Source organism: Ursus arctos, unplaced genomic scaffold, assembly GCF_023065955.2.
Source record: "Ursus arctos isolate Adak ecotype North America unplaced genomic scaffold, UrsArc2.0 scaffold_32, whole genome shotgun sequence".
In the NCBI taxonomy this organism is placed as follows: Eukaryota; Metazoa; Chordata; class Mammalia; order Carnivora; family Ursidae; genus Ursus; species Ursus arctos.
The window spans coordinates 16,506,420-16,528,460 of NW_026623008.1; the positions used below are offsets into that span (position 1 = coordinate 16,506,420).

At 43.7% G+C, this 22,041-nt stretch overlaps 1 protein-coding gene across 3 annotated transcripts in view; it reads left to right on the forward strand.

Annotated features, from left to right (window-relative positions):
• Positions 1–11,335: 11,335 nt before the first annotated feature.
• Positions 11,336–22,041, forward strand: part of KDM1A (lysine demethylase 1A) — a 58,455-nt gene continuing 47,749 nt past the window's right edge. The window contains exons 1-2 of one of the 3 annotated variants that reach the window (XM_044390528.3): positions 11,336–11,844; positions 19,641–19,806. In XM_044390528.3, the coding sequence (XP_044246463.2) occupies positions 11,491–11,844; positions 19,641–19,806 (520 nt within the window). In that variant the 5' untranslated portion in view covers positions 11,336–11,490. The remainder of the gene's footprint in view (positions 11,845–19,640; positions 19,807–22,041) is intronic. The other 2 variants (XM_026517093.4, XM_026517094.4) reach the window with 2 other exon arrangements.

A 22,041-nucleotide genomic window follows, 5' to 3' on the forward strand; every position in this document is an offset into this window, starting at 1 on the left:
ATTTAGAAAATCGTTGGCATTAGAAAATAGTAGAGAATATTTACGGGGCGCCTGGGTGGCACAGCAGTTAAGCGTCTGCCTTCGGCTCGGGGTGTGATCCTGGTGTTGTGGGATCGAGCCCCACATCAGGCTCCTCCGCTATGAGCCTGCTTCTTCCTCTCCCACTCCCCCTGCTTGTGTTCCTTCTCTCGCTGGCTGTCTCTATCTCTGTCAAATAAATAAATAAAATCTTAAAAAATAAATAAATAAAAAATAAAATAAAATAAAATAAAGAAAATAGTAGAGAATATTTAAAGCCATCACCAGGGAGCGAAATGACCTGAAGGAGGATCTGAGCCCTGAGCCCCGAGGTCCAGGAGCTGTGGGTGTGGGGTGAAGTCAAACACCACAAAGTCGTGCATCATAGGTGCAAATCCTTCTTCACTGGGGAACCTAGACACGGCGGGCCAGCAGTTAATGAGGCGCTGATACATCGTGCAGTCTCTCATCATCATATGGAGAGAGGTTCAAGGGTCAGGGCATAGCCAGAAACATCCTGGCGTGTGCTGCAGAAGATCCCCCCCCCCCAACTCCTCTTTTGTACAGAGAGTGTGAGGTCAGCCTTGCAAGTAAAGAAAAGCTGTGGTCTGAGCTCAGGCACCAGGGAAATGGCTTGCGGGGCTGAAGGAGCCTGAAGACCCTGAGGGGCGTGGAGACCTTGTATATTCATTTCTGCTTTGGGGAAGGGAGTCCCCCCCCCCACCTGCTGTCATCTCATTGCTAGAACCTGGAGTGAGAGGCACCTGGGTGGCGCAGTCGTTAAGCGTCTGCCTTCGGCTCAGGGCGTGATCCCGGCATTATGGGATCGAGCCCCACATCAGGCTCCTCCGCTGGGAGCCTGCTTCTTCCTCTCCCACTCCCCCTGCTTGTGTTCCCTCTCTCGCTGGCTGTCTCTATCTCTGTCCAATAAATAAATAAAATCTTTAAAAAAAAAAAAAAAGAACCTGGAGTGAGCCCCCAGGGTCTTCCCATACAATCCAGATTGTTTTTCCAAGGTCCATCCCCTGACCTAGGGCTCATCAAACACAAGCCTACCCACTAGGGATGGAGATCAGGAAGAGTGTAATAAAGCACAGGGGTAGAAATCAGCTGGGCTCATAAGGGAATTTCCAGCAGCTGTTGGCAATGCCGGGGGAGACACCAGAGGGGGAGGGAAGCCTGGAGTGATGGTACAAATCCCATGGTGGAGGCCCAAGCCATCTTACCATGGAGTCCATACCAGACTCGAGAACCTATATATATCCAGTCCTGGAATACGAAGGGCACTGCTCAATTTTCTGCCAGTGGGCCTCAGCACCATCTGAGCAAGGGATGGGAACATGGTGGTGGAGGCCCAAGACATAGCTGTTGGTGGCTGTGGCCGGCTAGGAACAATGTCCTTGCCATTGTCAGAGGGTGAGTCACTGATAAGTCTCCTGTAGCGGGGGGATGGTGGGCGGGGTAAGGGTGATGGTATGTTCGGTACTGTGATAGGTTCGTGCCAAGGGCCCTGGCCAGGGCAGCTGCTAGAGGCCGTGCAGCAGTGCCTGTCCCAATCTGGAAGAGAAGGCAAGTTTATTTAGCCCTCCACCCTGGTCTGTTTCCTGAGATTTCTTGCATGTTCTTGCTAGATCACCCGTGAACTGCCATGTGCCTGGGATGAGCCAAATGATTTGTCCTTTTCCAGAGCCTTGATCTCCATAGGAACCCAGGAGTCAGCGTTCTGTCTGACACGTCAGGTGTACCCTTCCCTTGCCTAGCTGCCCACAGAGGATGATGAGGGAGCGCTGATGTATGTGCACCTTGAACGAGCCATACCAAAGCTCCCTTGTACCCACCATCTGCAGGGGACACGTGTGGAAGGGCAAGTGAACTCCGTATCCACGGGGCCCTCAACGGGGAGGCAGAGTTCCACTGTCAGACTGTATCATATGGGGAAATTTTAATACATGGCAAAGGTGCTCATCAGAACCTTAGGAGTCAAGCTTGGTGAAGAGAGTAGCCACCCCATAGCCTAAATCAGGTCTGTGGTGGTCAGAACCCACAGCCCCCAATATGCCTCTCATGAACTGGTCAGATCCCCAAGTTCCTGCGCTCTACCTACAGCCACAGGCCAGCGTTTCTAGCAAGTAAGACATACTCCGTGAGTACCAGCGACTTCACAGGTCAAGTGGATCCTCGCTGGGCCACGTCAGACTTGCATGATGGTTTTGTTATTGGTAGGTCCAGGCACGGACCTAGTGCACCGAGTGGATGGACGAGCCATGGAGTTCTGACCAGTTTTTCTGTCCAGAGGCTGTCAAGAGGCGGGGCCTTCTTGTGGGCTTCTTCACCTGGCACGTACCTTTAGACTCTGTGCCTGAATGCTTTATCTGTTTCCACAGCAGAGTTACCATATGGGGATTCTCCTAATGGTCCAGTTCTGGGTGGTCGCATGGCCTGGCCGTACAGCAAGACCATTAGCAATGGCCCGTGAGGCTAGCTGAAAGGGACTGCTGACAAAGATGTGAGCAGTGTCTAAAGAGAGTGCAGCCCCTCTGGGCTGCAAAACTGGGGGGGGGGGGCTACCACCCCTGGTTCCAAAGGGAACCTGGAAGAAGAAGGTCCTGTCGAGATAGCCTCTCTGAGAGGAGTGACCCTCTGTGAAGGAACCCAGCCAGCCCTAAAGCAGCCTGAGGCAACCCCAGAATGGAGAGTGGCCTTGGAGAGGCAAGGAGAGGATACCTAACCCACAAGGGAGGCTTGTGTTAGTTGTAAGTAGGGAGGTCACGGGAGCAAAGACCTGAGGGGGTGTGGTAGTTCACCTAATCCTCAGAACACGCAGTGAACGCGGTAGTACCACTCTCCCCATTTGACAGTCGAGCAAACTGAGGTACAGAGAGAATAAACAACTTAGAATTGTCTAAGAGCACACAGCTGGGAGTGGATAGAGGTGGGATTTAAAGCCAGGTCATTAGGCTCCAGAGATCCTGCTCTTAAAAAAAAAAAAAAGGATATAGGGGGCTCATCGTAAAAAGAGGGCACAGAGAACATGTCAGGACACATCAGACTGTGATCAGCAATCAGAGATGCTGTTTATGAAGCACTGACTGTATACCAGCCCCTGTGCTGGGTGCTGTGGGGGGCAGTAGACGGAGGAACAAAATGCCGGGCTGGCCCTCAGAGGGTTTATAATCTAGTTGGAGGACGGGGAGGGAATATAGAAATGTGCGCGAATCAAATCCCGGCTCGTGATACGTTCTGCTGCCGAACTGAAGGTAAAAGGCTGGGAGCACACCAAGGACAGAGACAGTTCCCAGCTGGGTTAGGGAAGCTTTCTGAAGGTGTAGTTCAGGGAGGACTAAAGACGTGTAGTAGGAGAAAGGGGAAAATAAGGGATTCCAGGGGAAGAAACCACGTGATCAAAGATGTGGATGCATTTGGGGGTTGACCAGCCATCCGGTTTGATTAGAGATGATTTTAGGTGGGGTCCCAACAGGGACTAAGCCACACTGGATCCCACGGTGAGGTAGGGATTTCCTTCTAGATCTCCTTATGGAGAAAAAAGTCTTAGCTTGTTGCCAGTGTATCCCTCAAACACTAACACTTACTCTTTTTAACCCCAAATTCCCAGGTTCAGACCCTTTCAGTGGGCAACCAAGCTCTGGTTGGAACTTTAGTAACATTGTTCTGTCTTCACTGTTTTTTTTTTTTTTTTTTTTTTGACGGTTATGTTCTATTTCAGCCAAATGATATAGCTTTTTCATGTACAGTTAATTATTTTTATTATGACTTTCTTTCACAGATGCATTTACGGAAACAAGTCAATTCAAAGGGACAATATTGAGTTAAACATTCAGGCGGTTCATGGCTCTGGCAAAAATCACAAAGGAGGTACCCGGTGACTGATGTTGAGGATATCTGGCACAAGGTATAAAGCACATGAGGGAGAGTAAGGGGGAGAACAAGCCTGGAAAAGGGTCAGATCATGGAGGGTCTGAGCACCATGGTAAGGAGTGTGGCCTTTGTTCTGTTAAGCACAGCGGGGCGTAGGCTCAAGAACAGGCAGTGAACTTGCCCAGAGCCGCCCTTCGCAGAGCCTGGCTCTGGCCTCTGAGCAGAGGGGAAGGGGAAGCCTGGGAGCTGGAGCAGCCCAGGGGAGGCCATCATAAGACTCGAGGTGAAGAGGTACAGAGTCCTAGACTAGGGTTAAGGTGGTCAACTGAAAGAGAGGAGGAGCTGGGTTCTGGCTCCCCCTCAGGTTGTTCTTAGAACATTACGTGGCTGACAGTGAGTATTGATTTCTTTCCCAAAGGTGATTGGCCTGTCGGCCTCCAATCTTGCTCTCCGGTGTGATTTACTAAGAAAATTGAATAGTCTCTGACTGGGTTTTACTGAGTAAAGGTAACATCCGAAGAGGCCAGCCCACCCCAGTCTCTCTGACCTCGTTAGGGGGAATTAGAAGTACAGTCAGAGACGATGGAGAAAATGGAGTCATGTCTCCTTATTCTGTGTTTCCTCATGGGAAAAGTCCGCTGTCGGCTTGACCTCTTGCGGTGACCCATTCTATTCCACACAATGAACATCTGGTTTTCTAAGACCTTCAGCTTCATTTCACTGAACATAAGCCGTTCGAGGACCTTGTCCTGGAGGGCGAAGCAGGCGTGCAGTCTCTCGACTTCTTTCGTGCTCAAGACGTAGCTGTTGGGTTTGGCCTCAGGAGGCTTTGGTTTCTCTGCCTGTTCCTAGACTCCCCCCACCCCAAAAAAGGAAACGTTGGTTAATAGCGATTTATAAACATCCCGTTAATCAATCCTCACGACCAGCCTGCGAGGACGGCATCTTTGCCACATCTTGTGGGTGAGAGAGTTGGGGGTCCAGTGAGGAAAGGTCCTCTTCTCAGTTGGGGAGCCCCTAAACTCCTAGGACCCATACTTGCCTTTGGTTCCTAGGAAAAAATGAAATGGTCTGCTCGTCTGCACTCACAGGGGACAGAAAGCACTTAACCCAGATCTATCTGGCTCTGAAGCGTGTGTTTCTCCCAGTGTGCCTGAGACTGCTGTCAGGCCTCGTAAAATCACCACCGGCCAAGTTTCCTGTGGTCTCATGACATGCTCTGATCTCTATAATCCTCATCTGTCTCTATGCTGTTAATAATACTATTTTTTTTTTCTTTTGGGAGTCAGTGACAGTAAATTCTTCATCCTTAAAACCATTTTAAACATTTCAGATATGCAGGGGCGCCTGGGTGGCTCAGTTGGTGAAACATCTGTCTTCGGCTCAGGTCATGATCCCACGGTCCTGGGATCGAGCCCCACGTCAGGCTCTCTGCTCCGTGGAGAGCCTGCTTCTCTCTCTCCCTCTGCCTGCTGCTCGCCCTGCTTGTGCTCTCTCTCTCTCTCTCTAAATAACATCTTAAAAAATACATTTCAGACATGCAAAAAAAAAAAGTGAATATTACAGCAAATACCCATGTTCCCATACCAGCATGAGAAATAAAATATGACAAATGTAACTGGAGTCCCCTGTAGTTCCCTTTCGTAGAGTTCCCTCCCTCTCTGAACCTCATCTCAACTGCGATCCTGAATTCAGAATTTATTTTTCCCATATATTTCTTTTCACCAGTGGTTCTCAATGGGAGGCTATTTTGCCTTCCCCACTGGATGTTTGGCAATGTCTGGAGACACTGTTGGTTGTCCCAAAGGGGGGGGGGGCAAGGGGTGCTCTTGGCATCTGTGGTTAGAACTTCAGGATGCAGCTAACACCCTATAGCTCGCAGGACAGGCCCCCACAATCTAGAATTATCCTACTCAAAATACCAAACACGCAGAGGTTGGAGAGATCCAACCTCCATATATCTTCACTATCCATAGGCATCCACAGACAAGGCAGGGTATGGTTTTGCGTGTTTTTTTAACTTTACATGAAAGATGTCGTAATCCGGGTACATTTCTGCTGTCTTCGTTGTGCCGTTCTAGAGATGTGTCTATGTTCCACGGGTATCTTCGGTTCATCCTCATCCATGTAACATTTTTCCACTTTAAAGTCGTTGTTACTGTTGCCAAACCATGTTGACATCAGACATGAAGTAGGAGAGTCTGGGATGGTCCCTATTTTTTTTTTTAACAAGTTTTTTGTCTTTGTTTTCTTTTGATTGAAGTATAATTAGTATACAGTGTCGTAATCGTCTCCGGCAGACAAGGCAGTGAGTCTTCGCACGCGTTTTTCAGTGTTCATCAAGATAAGTGTACTCTTAATCTCTTTTATCTGTTTCACTCCTTCCCCACCTTCCTCCCTCTGGCAACCACCATTGTTCTCTGTATTTTAAGGGTTTTGTTTGTTTGTTTGTTTGTTGGCTAGGGATGGTCCTTATTTTACAGCCCAGGCAATGGAAGCCCGGTAACGGGAGTGCTTTGTCCCCCATCCCCCAAGTGGGAGTTGCAGAGCTGTGGATTTTTCAGTCTTGCCCCATCATCCTGACATCTTCCCTGTCCCCCATACCCCCAATCTAGCTGTGAATATCCCATCATCCTTAGCTGAAGCCAAGGCCCCTCTTGCTCACCTGCGGGGGCTCTGGGGGGGTGGGCTTGAGTTCATGCTTGACCAGCCAGTTGCTAAGCAACAGCAGAAGGAAAAGGAACCCAAACAAGGCAGGCTTATAGCTGATCAACCAAGCCGCCAGTGCTCCTACGGTGCCTGAGGATGCAAGTATCCCATGGAGATACCTAAAAAGAGACATTAGTTCCCCCAGCATTATGGCTTGGAGACACCCAGGCCCCAAGCCCCTGCCTTGGTGACCCCTCTAGGGCAGTCACCCTCCATGACAGGAGGCTGCCCCCTCCTCTGAGTCATAACCAGCTTCCCTCTCCCAGCTGCTGCATAACAATAATATTAACTACTCCTCTGTCTTAAGCAGCCACTATGTGCTAGACTTAGACGGGCAGTTTGTAAGCAGCCTCATGACGTCCTCACAACAGCCAGGTGATGTCGGCCTTAGTGATACCTCATTTATTCAACAATACTTCTGGCCCTAGCCTCTGGGAATGAAATGGCCAGCAACACAGAGCCCCTACCCTCATGGTGAGGGAGACTGCAAAGAAAAATTACCCAAGATCTGGAAATAAGGCAAAGAGATTACTCTGAGCTTGTATACAGTCATATTAGAATATTGTCCAGCTGGTCCACCTGTTGGTCATTTGATGCTTTGGGGGAAGGTAACTTTGACATACTGTTTAATATTGATTAGGGTCCTGACTCTGTAAAGTCAGGTGTTAACTTTTTAAAAGTTGGGTAAGTTGGGGCGCCTGGGTGGCACAGCGGTTAAGCGTCTGCCTTCGGCTCAGGGCGTGGTCCCGGCGTTATGGGATCGAGCCCCACATCAGGCTCCTCCGCTGGGAGCCTGCTTCTTCCTCTCCCACTCCCCCTGCTTGTGTTCCCTCTCTCGCTGGCTGTCTCTATCTCTGTCAAATAAATAATAAATAAAATCTTTAAAAAAAAAAAAAGTTGGGTAAGTTGCTCCACTAATTACACTTCTGGGTATATATCCAAAATAATTGAAAGCTGGGTCTTTTTTTTTTTTTTAAGATTTTATTTATTTATTTGACAGAGAGAGCAAGCACCACCGGTGGGGGGGGGGGGCAGGGAGAAGCAGTCTTCCCACTGAGCAGGAAGCCCGATACAAGGCTCGATCCCAGGACCCTGGGATCATGACCTGAGCCGAAGGCAAAGGCTTAACCGACTGAGCCACCCAGCTGCCCCGAAAGCTGGGCCTTAAAGAGATATTTGTACACTCGTGTTCATAGCAGCATTATTCACAATAGCTAGAAGGTGGAAGCAACCCCAAAACCCGACAACAGATGAACGGATAAGCAAAATGCTATGTACACATACAATGGAATTGTTCAGCCTTAAAAAGGAAGGACATTTGGAAAGCCCCGTGGGCTGTTGCCACGTTCTCCTTTCCCATCCACCATCTGCCGTGGAACTGCTGCCAAGACGCAGATTTTATGAAAACCCCTATGGGAAAGACCATCACCCTCGAGGCTGAACCCTCAAATACAATAGAAGATGTAAGGGGCAAGATCCAGGATGAGGAAGGAATTCCTCCCATCAGCAGGAACTGATCTTCAGGAGTAAGCAACCGGAAGGTGGACGTTCTTTGTCCCCTACAACGTTCCAAAGGAGACCACTCTGCATCTCGTGTTGAGACTTTGCGGGGGTGCTAAGAAAAGACAGAAGTCTCACGCCACTGCCAAGAAGAATAAGCGTAAGAGAAAGAAGGTTATGCTAGCCATCCTGCAGTACTATCTCTAGGGTGGATGAGAATGGCAACCTTCAGATGGGAGTGCCCTTCAGAGGAATGGGGCCCTGGTGTTCTTGCGGCTAGCCCCTTCAACAGACGTGACTGACGCAAATGTCTGACCTGCCCCTTCAACAGACGTAACTGACGGAAATGTTGTCTGACCTACCGCTTCAACAGACCAGAGTACAAGTAATTGTATATGGGTTGATAAAAGACATGAACTAACATTAAAAAAAAAAAAGAGGAAGGAAATTCTGACATATGCTACAACGTGAGTGAGCTTTGAGGTGTTTATGCTCAAAGAAGCCAGTCACAAAAACACAAAAGTCATCCGATTCCACTTATATAAGATACCCAGAGTAGTTAAATTTATAGAGACAGAAAGTAGCGTGGTGGTTGCCAGGAGCTAAGAGGCAGGGAGAAATGATGAGCTGGGGTTTAACGGCCACAGAATTTGTAAGATGAAGAGAGTTCCGGAGATGGTACAACCATGTGAATATAATTAACCCTAGTGAACTGGACACTTAAAAATGGTTAAGGTGGTAAATTTTATGTTATGTGTATTTTACCACAATTTTTAACAGTTAAATTAGTTATTTCCCTGGGGAAAAAATGGGTAAGTTGCAAATGATTTTTTTTTTTTCAAATAGAGGCAAATGAGTTGTGTCTGATAGAGAAGATAACCTCAAAGTCTACACGTTTGTGGCCTGGGAAGACGTTAAAACCACTTTTTCCTTATGCAACTTTGCAATTTTTTTCCAGCATTCTGTTTTCCACTGACTAGTGACTATATATCAGTTTTTCATGTTTTCCTTTGAACCAGCGTTGTCATCTTACTGGTTCTCTCAATAATGAGTTAAATATATCTTTGACATATGCCCACTATTTTGTATGGGAGTTCTTCGTGTTCAAGTGTCAATTTTAATGACTATGATATTCTAATACATTCAATTACTGGCCACTTTTGGGCCTTTAGGTTAATTCTTCTTTATTGCTATTATATATAATTTGAGGTAAATAGTATTAAAGTTAAATCTTTTTTTAAAAAAGATTTTATTTATTCATTTGACAGAGATAGAGACAGCCAGCGAGAGAGGGAACACAAACGGGGGAGTGGGAGAGGAAGAAGCAGGCTTCCAGCAGAGGAGCCTGATGTGGGGCTCGATCCCAGAACCTGGGATCACGCCCTGAGCCGAAGGCAGACGCTTAAAGACTGAGCCACCCAGGTGCCCCATAAAGTTAAATCTTTGTACACATACTTAAGTATTTTTCTAGAATGTCCTCTGGAAAGTAGAATTGCTGGATTAAAGGATATGCATATTTTAAAAATCTAATTTTCAGTTTTATCAAATTATTAAATGTGCAAAGAAGTCAGAACTATAGGGTTTAAAACAAACACCCTTTGATCTATCTGCCCTTTCCCATGTTCAAGCTCTATGACTCAGACAACTTGTTCCAACTTTTTAACTGTATGCTTGTATGGCTATTTCTTGATTTCTCAGTTTTGACATTATACATTATACATTTTGACATTATACATAATCTTTTTATGATAGAAGATGAGGATTTGGCTCCCATGCAGAATCTCCCCCATTCCCATTTCATTCCTGCTTCTGTAAACCCCTCTCATCCCTCTCCTCCACAAACTTTCTCTTTCCTTCATTCTCTCAATATAATTCTATCCCTTTGGTTAAAACAATATTCATGCTTATGTTATTATGGTTATGTCAGTGTAGTTCATAGCTGAGCCATATGTTGAACTATGATTACACTTTTTTTCTTGCACAGCTTCTAAATTTCCTGGACTCAATTGTCTCCTTTTTCCTGTTTGCTTAGTTAAAAAAAAAAAAAAATCAACTTCATCAAAGTACAACTGACATAAAGTAAAATGTGAAAATATTTTATGTGTATATACAGTGAGTTTTGACTAACGTGTACACCACGCAGTCAAGGTAAAGAACATTTCCATTGACCCCAGCAAATTCCCTCCTCTTTTGCAGTCAACTCTCACCTTCATCCCAAGTGATCACTGATTGGATACTATCATTAGAGATTAGTTTTACCAGTTCTTGAACTTCATGTAAGTGGAATAATTTTTTGAAAATTACAGTTTGAAGGGGTGCCTGTGTGGCTCAGTCAGGAGAGCATGAGACTCTTGAGTCCAACCCCATGTTGGGTGTAGAGATTACTAAAAAAAAAAAATACAATTTTTTAAAAAAGGAAGAAGATTATAATCTGAAGACAAAGACATGTAAAAAAGCAATTATAGTTGTGTGTAATACGTAGAAACAAGCTTGAAGAACACAAGCTGTTCCAGTGTTGGGTCACTAAAGGACTCCTGTAGGAATTAAAAAAATAAGCCACCATCACCACCTGCAGCACTAGAAAGAATTAACCTGAAGTAGAAAGAGGTGTTATGTATGGAAGTGGGAGCAGGTGTGAGTGAGGGCGTGCTAATGGGAAGGAGGTCCAGATGGAAGGAAGAGCAAGAACACCGCCCTGGAGGCAACAGCAATACAGTTTGGACTCAAAACCTGGATTTCCTAACTTCTGCCCATTTTATTACCACGAAACTCATTTGCTCTCCAAGATTTCCCCAGTCCAAGCAGGACAATTATGAAACAATGAGATGATTTCCAGTTATGGTTCAATGTTTTCCCCTCACTAAGCTGTAAGCTCTTTGAAAGCAAAAACTTCATAATTAAACCCTTGTCACGTAGTAAGCATTAATAAATATTGGTTGAACTGACGAATGAGTAGATGGATGGATGGATAGATGGAGGGATGAATGAATGAATGAGTGAATGAATTAATGAATTCATGGGTGTATGCAAGTTCCTGAAGGAAATGGTCGCCCTCGGAGGTGCAGTATGGCCCAGAAGCCCTAAGACCGGGAAGGTGCTGGGGCCGACTCCCAAGGCCAAGGCGACGCTCTAGGAGAGCACTGTGCTCCGTGCGGTGGTGCCGCTCTAGCCGCGAGGACGCCGCTCTATGGCAGCGGGGGAAGGCGGGGCGGTGGGCGTCCCCGGCCTTTTTGTCCGGACGCGGCGGGAGCGCGCTCAGCGCGTGCGTACGCGGCGGCGGTTGGCAGCGAGCTACCTGTGTGAAGTGAGGCGAGGCGAGGCGGCTCCGGACCCACGGACCGACAGACCGAGCGGCCCCTTCGGCCGTCGGCGGCCAGGCGGCCAGAGATGTTGTCTGGGAAGAAGGCCGCGGCGGCGGCGGCGGCGGCAGCGGCGGCGGCGGCGGCCGGGACTGAGGCCGGCTCCGGGGCAGCGGGAGGCGCGGAGAACGGCTCCGAGGTGGCCGCGCCGCCCGCGGGCCTCTCGGGCCCTGCCGAGGCCGGGCCGGGGGTGGCCGGGGAGCGCACTCCCCGCAAGAAAGAGCCTCCGCGGGCCTCGCCTCCCGGGGGACTGGCCGAACCGCCGGGGTCCGCCGGGCCTCAAGCCGGGCCTACCGTCGTGCCAGGATCTGCGACCCCCATGGAAACGGGAATCGCGGAGACTCCGGAGGGGCGACGGACCAGCCGGCGCAAGCGAGCGAAGGTGAGGCGCGACCCCCCTCCCCTGCATCTTAGACCCCGGTGCCCGGCGCCCTCGAGGTTGTCCAGCCGCCGGCACCCCCGCCTCCCCAGCCCGTCGGGTCTCCACCGCACCTCCCTGCCAGCTGGGTGGGTGGGGTGAGGGAGGGGAAGGGCTTCGCGCGGGTTGAATGCGCTCTTTGTGCGGGCGCCCGGCCGTCTCGGGAAAGGGGGATTGATGGGAGGGGTGGTTGACTCCTTACATCTGTACACCTTTTCTTTTCTGGACTGGGAAACATGGCTCCCTGACGTGGAGTTCTGGCTGGTGTTGTTGGAGACAGGCATGGCTTGTTTGTCCGCAGATGCGTCTGGAGGCCCCTGGGCAGTGTTTAAGGAGTTTCAGCGGGGCGCTCGGTGAGGCTGTAGGGTAATGCTAAAGAAATGGCCTTAGCTATGGAGACGGAAAAGAACATTTTCTTGTTGTTTTAGCCCTGCTGTGCGCTAGTTTTCCTTTTTCCTTCCGTTCTCTCAACGATCTTTTGACGTGGAGTTTTACAGATGAGGAAGCTGAGTAAGAGGGTTAATATCAACTAGTCAAGGTGCAAATATATGGGAAGAAAAAGACTTGTCACCTGAACAGTATACACAGACAACAGCTGCCTCACATCTCTGGGTGCCAGATGCTGTGTTCAGGGCGTCACTAACATTTTATTTTTGCTAAACACCAACGGACAGGTATTGTTAGCCCCGTTTTAGGAAATGAGTAAGCAGAGGCACACAGTTAAAGCAACTTACCCAAAGTCACACAACTAAGTAAGTGGTGGAACTGGAATCTACGCTTATGTTGTGATCAAGTATCCTCAGCCTCAGACAAAGGACCACATGGAACACCAACTGTGCAGGGCACTAAGGCAGTACTAGGGCACAGACTTTTTAGACTTGGGTTTTTTTTCTGGAGATTTATGCTTTTAAAATATTTAAAGTCGTGCAATTCATATAGTTTATGCATGTAACAAGTTTTCTATCTCTGTATAGTTTTTAAATGGATATGCCAAGTGTGTGTGTAAAGAGTTTCTTGAGATGAGTATTACCCAGACTGCGCCCTCAAATTCAGCTGCCCACTTGAGAGATCTCTCTCCAAGAATAAAAACCCTGTGCTAAAAAGAGGAAAGGCCTTTGGGGGCTTTTACCAAAGCATGGGTTAGAAAAGACACAGGTTGGAGACTCCCAGCTCTCAGAAATGAAATAGAGGGCAGAAGCCCAAGGGTTTTTATTTTACTATTTTAATAGAAAGTGTGGCCAGAAACCATGTGATAAGATAGTTCTTAAAAAAACAGGTTTATTGGGATAAATCACATGATAAAATTTACCATTTTTAAGTTGTACAATTGAATGATTTTTAGCATATATTCACAAAGGTTTGTAACTACCACCATAGTCGATTTTAATTTTGGGACATTTTCACCACTCTCAAAAGACACCTGTACCATTGGCGATCATTCCCCATTCTCCCCATCCTTGGCAACCACTAATTTACTTTCTGTATGAATTTGCCTATTCTGGACATTTTATATAAACGGAATCAGAGAATATGTGGCCTTTGTGTCTTGCTTTAGTATGTTTTCAGGTTTATCCATGTAGTATTTCCATTTGGTATATGATGACTCCGTGGCATAATAATGTCCCATTATATGGAAATACCACATTTTGTTTATCCATTCATCATTTTGGTGGACATTTGGGTTTCCTCTTTTTGGCTGTTAGGAACAATCCTGCAGTTTTTGTGTGAACGCAGGTTTTCAGTTCTCGTGGGTGTATACTAGGAGTGGAATTGATAGATCATATGGTATCTCAGTGTTTTTTTGTTTTTGTTTCACTTATTTAAATTCAGTTAACATAGTGTATTATTAGTTTCACATGTAGAGTTCAGGTGTTCATCAGTTGCATGTAACACCCAGTGCTCATTACAGTATGTGCCCTCTTTAATGCCCATCACCCAGTTATCCCATCTCCCCCCCTCCCTTTTTTTTTTTTTTTTAAAGATTTTATTAATTAGAGCATGGGGGGGGTTGCAGAGGGAGAGGGATAAGCAGACTCCCCGCTGAGCAGGGAGCCTGACACAGGACTCCATCCGAGGACCCTGGGATCATGACCTGAGCGGAAGGCTGTTGCTTAACTGACTGAGTCACCCGGGCGCTCCAGTGTTTTACTTTTTGAGGAACTGCCAAACACTTTTCCACATCAGCTACACCATTTTACATTTCCATTAGCAATATATGAGGTTTCCAATTTCTCCATATCCTTGTCTTGATACTGTCTTTTTATTATTGCCATCTTAGTGGATGTGAAATGGTGTCTCATTATGATTTGATATGCATTTCCCTAATGACTGATGATATTGAACATCTTTTCTTATGCTTATTGGTCATTTCTTGTATATTGTGTAATGTCTGTTCAAATCCTTGGCTTGTTTTTAAATTGGGTTGTATTTTTATTGTTGAATAGAGTTCTTTATATATGGTGATTATGAAAGTTTTCTATTTTAATGTCTGATTTATCTATTTTTCTTTTGTTCATTTTGCTTCTGGGGTTATATCCAAGAAACCATTGCCTAATCCCGTGTCATAAAGATTAAGTTCCATGTTTTCTTCTAAGAGTTTTGCTTTAGCTCTTGAATTTGGATCTATGATCGTTTTGGAGTTAGTTTTTGTAAATGGAATGAAGTAGGAGTTCAACTTCATTCTTTTTCATGTGGATATCCACTTGTCCCAGCACATTTTATCGAAGACTATTCTCTCCCCCTTTGAATGGTTGGCACCCTCGTTGGTTGGCCATAAATGTAAAGGTTTATTTTCGGACTGTCATTTCTGTCCCATTGATCTGTATGTTTGTTCTTATGCCAGTACCACACTGTCCTGATTACTGTGACTTTGTGTAATAAGTTTTGAAATCAGGAAGTTTGATTTCTTCAACTTTGCTCTTTTTCAAGATTGTTTTGGATATTCTGTGACCCTTGTATTTCCATATGAATTTTAGAATCGGTTTCAGTTTCTGCAAAAAAGGCAATTGATACTCTGATTGGGATTGCCTTGAATCTGTAGGTCAGTTTGGCACATACCATAAGATTTCTGTCTTTGTAATTATCCTGTGTTTAATTCCTGTTATACTGTTTTTCCATTGTGATTAGGTCTGAAACTCCAAAGAGAAAAGTGGGTTACCTGTTTATTTGAGGGAGCAACTAGGAAGTAGGAAGTAAGGAACTAGGGAAACTGACCTATTCCTGGCCAGTCTTGGGAGCCAGAGGAAACAGACCTCAAGGGTTAGAGTATCCATTAAAGGTAGAAAAAGCAAACTGAGTCCAGTATAGACTGGCCTTGCTTCAAGAATTCTGAGGTATGCACAGGCGGGTGTATCTGTATCTAGAGATATAGATTCAATAGAGGACATAGGTACAGATGTTTTATATATATAGTTATGTAACCAAAACGAGGTTCAGGGTATTGGAAGGGGTCCATGCAGTTGGGAGGTCCCTAAAGCTTACGTTTCATAAGTTTCAGAATAAAATCACCTCTGAGTGTGTATGCTAACATGGCAAAATATTTAAGGTTTGGAATTGTTAAGTTGGGTTGGGACTTTAGGAATGGTGGCCTTCAGCTGGGCCTTGAAAGAGTGCAGAATTTAGAAAAATATTCTGGAAAAGGATTTAATTTTTCTCCCTATGGTTCATTTTCCTCAGGAAAATAAACCCTACCTTCTAAGGTTTTTAGGTTTAGATATAATACAAACAAAACACTTATTGCAAGGTGCCCGGTAATTAAATACTACCAGTGGAGAAAGGAAGTGAAACATGCTTGATATATTATGTGGTGGTTTGAGAAGCAGCAGGGAGTCCAGAGTGGACAATTGAACATTGGGAACAATGGGCAAATGAATTTAATTGAAAATGACATTTTTCTAGGAGCACGATAAATTGGAGGGATCAGTAGTGTTTGGGTTGTAGAGTCATGTCCAGGTTCTAGAGAGAGCCAAACACTAGATCTGTGCTATTCAGTATGGTAGCCACTAGCCCATGTTACTAGTACGACTGAGGAAACTGAGTTTTTACTTTTAAACTTAAAGAGCCACCTGGTAAGTGCTCAATAGCCACATGTGGCTACTGCTGCCATATTGGAAGCGCAGATGCAGAACATTGCCATTATCACAGAAAATGGTATCAGACAGCACTGTACTAGACTAAGAAGTGCAGACCTTAAGTGCTATGACAAGTCAGAGAAAGGAAAGATATATTTGCAAGTTTGGAATAGTTAGGAAATAATTTGCAGAGGAGAGGAGCCTTGAATTCTGGCATTGGATTAACAGGAAAAGGTGGGAGTAGCTTTTAGGGAGTTTAGGGATCCATAGAACAACATCGAGGACTTTTTGACTAGTGTGTTAGAAAATGGCTGGTTAGAGCCAGAAAGTTTATATGCTGGTTTGAAAAATTTGACATTCACCTTTAAACTATCTAAAAATATTATTTGGAAAATCAGTTTGGCAGTTGTGCCCTAGGTGACTTAAAAGGAAGAAAGATTAAAACAAAAAGACTGGAGCTTTAAGGTGATTGGAAAGCGAATGAAGCATTGTAGCAAGGGTGAGGAAGAGAAGGGAGAGACTGGAGGTGTAAATTTCAGAGTCATCTTTGTAAAGGTAAGAATAATTACCCTACTGACTTATATCTGCCTATTGGACATCTTTATGTCCTTGGTTGTAAATAGTTGTAGAACCTCCAGAGTCTTTGAGGATTTTACTTAGGGATGAGAGGTTCGCAGTACTTTGTGTTTCAAGTATCTGTTCCTTTTTTTGGGAATAGTTTTTATTTTTTTGAGTTTGTATGATTCTTTCAGATGGTTTAACTTTTTATTAAGTAGAGAAACTGTTCTTTTTACCAAATAAAACTTTATGCAGAATCCCAAAATAAAGTAGTATTTGCCCGTTTTATATTAAGTTTAAATTTATAACCTTTATTTTAGTTGTCAGTCTTTGAGAAAATGAAGCTTTTTTATATAGAGAAAGCACGTCAAATTTGAGAGTGGAGATTAAGCTTTAATAGTTGCAGTCTTTTTTTTTTTTTAAGATTTTATTTATTTGACAGAGACAGCTAGCAAGAGAGGGAACACAAGCAGGGGGAGTGGGAGAGGAAGAAGCAGGCTCCCAGCGGAGGAGCCTGATGTGGGGCTTGATCCCAGAACGCTGGGATCACGCCCTGAGCCGAAGGCAGACGCTTAAAGACTGCGCCACCCAGGCGCCCCAATAGTTGCAGTCTTATTTCGGTCTCAGAATCCAATTTTATTTCTGTGTTTTGTTTATGAAGTTTTGTGAAGACCCAGTGCTTGATTAAATCCAGTGATTGATAAGTAGTGCAAATGGTTGTTTTTTAAGCTTGTCTTGTCATCTCAGGACACTGTCTTGGTTGAGCAGATTGCAGAAGAAATTTCATTCTTAGGTCTACCCCAGGTTTAGTACCCAAGCAGTGCAAGTTCATGTGTCTGTTGTTGGTCTCCAAAGGATTATGGTTTTGTTTAACACATATAAATGTGTATTTAAATGAAATCCTGAAGAGTCTTAGGGTTCTGTGAAACACAGATTTTTTTCCCTTGTTGTTGTTGTTTTTTAAATATTACCCCTAGGTATTTTTGCTCCTACTTCTAGGTGTTTTTCTAATCATTTTTTCACTGAAAACTAAGAGCTCTGTGTTCCTTCTAGTAGCTACTGTTTCATCAAAAGATTGGATTAAACAATGTTTGAAAAAGTGTTTTTGCTGCAAAACTTCTCAGTAACTTTAACGTGCATCATGATTGTCCTAGAGGAGGCCTGTAAAGAATGCAGTGTTTTCCAGACTTGATCATGGATTCCGTTTTTCTTCAAAGGGTGTACAGTCTTGTGGAACATCCTTTGGAAAGAGCTGAACTACTGCAGTAGAAAGGATCTTATATTATTGTTTTAGAATTTGCACATTGCCCAGTTCCATGGTAGGCACTTGTTATTATTGATTAAATGGATGAGGTTGATGAACAGAGGATTAAAGGGCTGAATCTTTGGGGTAGGGAGGGATCAAGCGCTATTGAGGGCTAAAAGAAGAAGGGAAATTGCATACTCTAAACATGTATTGCATTTTCTGACCCCTCTACCTCTTCGAAACTTTTCCATCCTTGCTGCCTTTTTTGCCTGTTGTCCTGAGGTCTTTTCTTACAGTTTATCCCAGTCAAGTAGGGTGAAATTTAGTATCTAGATTTCTGGAAGTTTTATTGTAAAGTCTCTCGATTTACCTGATAAGAACGAATAGTTTGCAACTAGAATTTCAGGTAATTATTAAGGGCTGAGATAATAAGGGCTCTTATTCATAATTGTTTTCTCCATTGTGGCCATGTACTCAGTGGTCTGTATTTGATAGATGAATACTATTATTCATGTGTTTAATAAGAATCTTAGAGCGTGGGTCAGAACTGTTTAATTTATCCTTAATTTTGTTTCCATTTTCTGACACAATCCGTGTTACCTCCACTAGCCACCCACTCCCCTGCCTGTCTGCGTTCATGTCATTAAGAAAGAAAGAAAGAAAGAAAGAAAGAAAGAAAGAAAGAAATATAAAAGGAGCCAGCTATATGGAGCTATTTCAAAGACATTTCAAAAATTAAGGAAAATTACATTTGCTGTAATCCACAGGACTATTAATTTCAGAAACCTAATAAATTAGCTATGTTATATGTAGAAACCATGTTGTCTTTGCTCTATTCCACATCTAATAAATTTTTATTTCATTCATTTTATCTTTTCTTTGAATCCAAAATAGGGATCTATTGTTGCTGTGACTTCCTGGAATCGTTTTTAGGGTGGGAGTCACAGTGACAGCTTGCTAGTTTTGGCAAACAGGTCCATTATAATCTTTCCTATCCTAAGTTGCTTTACCCCCAATAAGACATTCACCAAAATTGTTTCCTCTTTATACTTATTACCTGGTTCTCTCCTTTTATAACCAGAGTGTGAATTAGTAGTAACACCTGTGGTCTCCATTTCTGTTTCACTTAATTTGTTGTATTAAGGATTCTTTGTTTTCATCATTTCACTCTCTTAGGTCATCAGTTATTTTTAAAGCAAATGTACTTTTTCATAGTTTCAATTTGGCTGCTGTCATTTGCAGTTTTTATTACCTGCTGTTTCTCCCCATTTGGTTTCTGGGATTTTGCTGTTTTACCATGGAAGAGTAGAAGTACAGGCTTGGCCTGCCTGATAGACTTGTTGTTCTAGTTGACTATATTTTTATCTCAAGGTTATTTTAGTCTTTGTTGAAATGTCTAGTGTGTGAACATGATGTATACATACAGACAAATACACACGCACATGCAAACATATCTGCATATACATATTTTAGAAGAGTTCTTAGGAGTTGTAGAGAGCCTCAGATTCATTGATCTAAATGTCAGTACTATGATGAATATTGATAGATGGGGCTAAGTCTGAACGGGCACGAGATTGTTTCATGAGAGATTTTAGAAGTTTTTCGTTTGGTTTTGTTTTGTTTAATCTCTACACCTAGCGTGGGCTATGCTCAGACTCATGACCCTGCGATCAGGAGTCACGTGCTCTTCCGACTGAGCCAGCCACGTGCCCCAGGATATGTTTTTAATAACTACCTATTATGAGCTAGTTTGTTCCTTGTTATTTGCTTATTTCTCTTAAAATTTGAAGTTAAAGGGCAGTTCACATTCACTGATGGTTCCAAGTTGAGTCCCTGGTTTTAGATGTTCGCTGTATTTAGCTTTCCCTGGTGTAATCTCCACATAGGTAGAGTACAGAGAGATGGATGAAAGCTTGGCCAACCTCTCAGAAGATGAGTATTATTCAGAAGAAGAGAGAAATGCTAAAGCGGAGAAAGAAAAGAAGCTTCCCCCCCCACCCCCTCAAGCCCCACCTGAGGAAGAAAATGAAAGCGAGCCTGAAGAACCATCTGGTGAGTTATAGTAACCAACTAGTTTTGTTTTATCTTGGAAGTAAGAAGAAGTGGATTAATTCCTATTCTACAGTGTTATTTATGTCTTTATCTTTGGTTTATACTCTGATACTGGTCATGTGTGTCTATAGTGTATGTATGTGTATATATGTACACACACATGCGTATGTGCATACATATACAGCGGTATTGATATTTTGTGTGTGTGTGTCTGTACATATATAGAAGGAAAGTAAAACGATGGGGATGGAAGGATAGTGGCAGTATAAGGCACTTGGAAATTGGAGAAATAATTAGAGATAGCATACAGAAAGCCAAATCTAAAGACCAAACCCCTCAGGTGATCTCTGATTCAGAATTTGTAAATAGAATGGTTCAGAAATTATTCTGGTTAAATTCTGCCTTTACCACATGGTTAGATACTTTTTGATAAAACCTTCAGAGTGGGGATCAGTTTTGAGAACAGTTTCCTGGTGAACAAATATAAAAATATATTATGAGGTCAAAAAGAAAAGGCCTAAGTGCCTGTTCATTGTTTAGTATTGAGTCCTCCAATCAAAGGAATGGTAGAAGAAAAGGCTATAACGAGATTTCTAAACTCAAACAGTCTTTCTATGACAGTGGAAAGATTATTGGAGAATGTAGTATTGGTTTCAGAGCTTCAAACATCTTTGAAGAGTTCTCACTAGCATCCCTTCAGACTAAGTCCTACTGAGGATACCCATACCAAGGAGGGGTACCCTTCTGGTTTGGAGAGACCAAACAAAAGCAGAATCTTAATTAAGTCTTTGTATCTTCTGTCCTTAATGACATTTCATTAACTCTTCTTGATCTTGAATTTTTACTGAGTTCTCCTTAAAATACTTTATTTTTAATAGCTCTAGGTCCATTTACCTCTCTAATTCTTTTAGTCTTGCATCTTTTAAAAACAAAATGTTTGTTTCAGATCCCATCTGCTATATCTTGCATGACTTTCATAGGTACCCAGATACAGACATATTTAATTTGAGAAGTTTTATCTTTTGTTTTAGGTTTTTGGGGAGGGGGGGTTCTCCCATGAGATGTTATATAAATCACCAGATTTTTTTTTTTTTAAAGGATTATTACTGATGTATCACTTGAGAGAATTACAGGTCAGGTGTTAATTTAAATTTAGATTTACAATTTACCAAACAGATTCTGGCCAAAACTCTAAAAATTAAAATTTATAATTTCAGTAATTATAATAAAGTATAATGAAAACATGGTTTGAGAATATTTAAACAAGAGGATTAGATTCTGGGTTTAATTTATCTCAGGAATCCAGGGTTTTCTAAGAATGGTTTTCCTAAAACTTTCTTAAAATGACTTCTTGGGCAATTATCGGCAGTGATCTGTTACCTCTGGGACTATTGTCCCTGAGGCAAATGTAGCCTTCTCCATACCTCGAAACACCTCCTCTCTGTTGATATTTTTTTTCCTTCTAGTCTTTTACATTTAGCTCTCATCCCTTCTTTCTGTCCTTGCCTCTAATTTCTCCCTTGATTCTCTATTCCTTTTTCTTCTGTGTTCTTCTGTGATTCTTGCCTTTCTTTTCTTCTACCTTTGCTGTAGACTTACTAATGAATGAGGTACATGGGGATAAGTCTTGGTATCTGTCATAGTTCAAGAGACTGCTGATTTCTTGGTTCAAGGGCTCTCGGTATTCTTCAGTAGATGACCCGATAGTTTAGATGCTGCCTCACCCTCTTTTTTTGTGTGTGGTTGTTCATGCCTCCAGTGAACAACTGACTTAAGTATGTGCCAAGTTGATACACATTTTCTTTGTCCTCTGAACTATTTTATTTTATTTTATTTAAAGATTTTATTTATTTATTTGACAGAGAGAGACAGGCAGCGAGAGAGGGAACACAAGCAGGGGGAGTGGGAGAGGAAGAAGCAGGCTCCCAGCAGAGGAGGCTGATGTGGGGCTTGATCCCAGAACGCTGGGATCACGCCCTGAGCCGAAGGCAGAAGGCTTAACGACTGCGCCACCCAGGCGCCCCTGTCCTCTGAACAATTTTAAACCTGGTGTTGATATTTTCTTTTTCATGAAAGAGGTTTTTTATTTTGTTTTTGTATGTTTGTTTTTCCATTACTGTCAGACACTTGCTAGAAGAAGTAAATATCTTATTAAAGAGATTCAGGTTTTGGGGAACTGTCTTTATGCTATTATGGTGTAGTTAAATTTTTATGCAGTGGTTTAAATAAGTTATC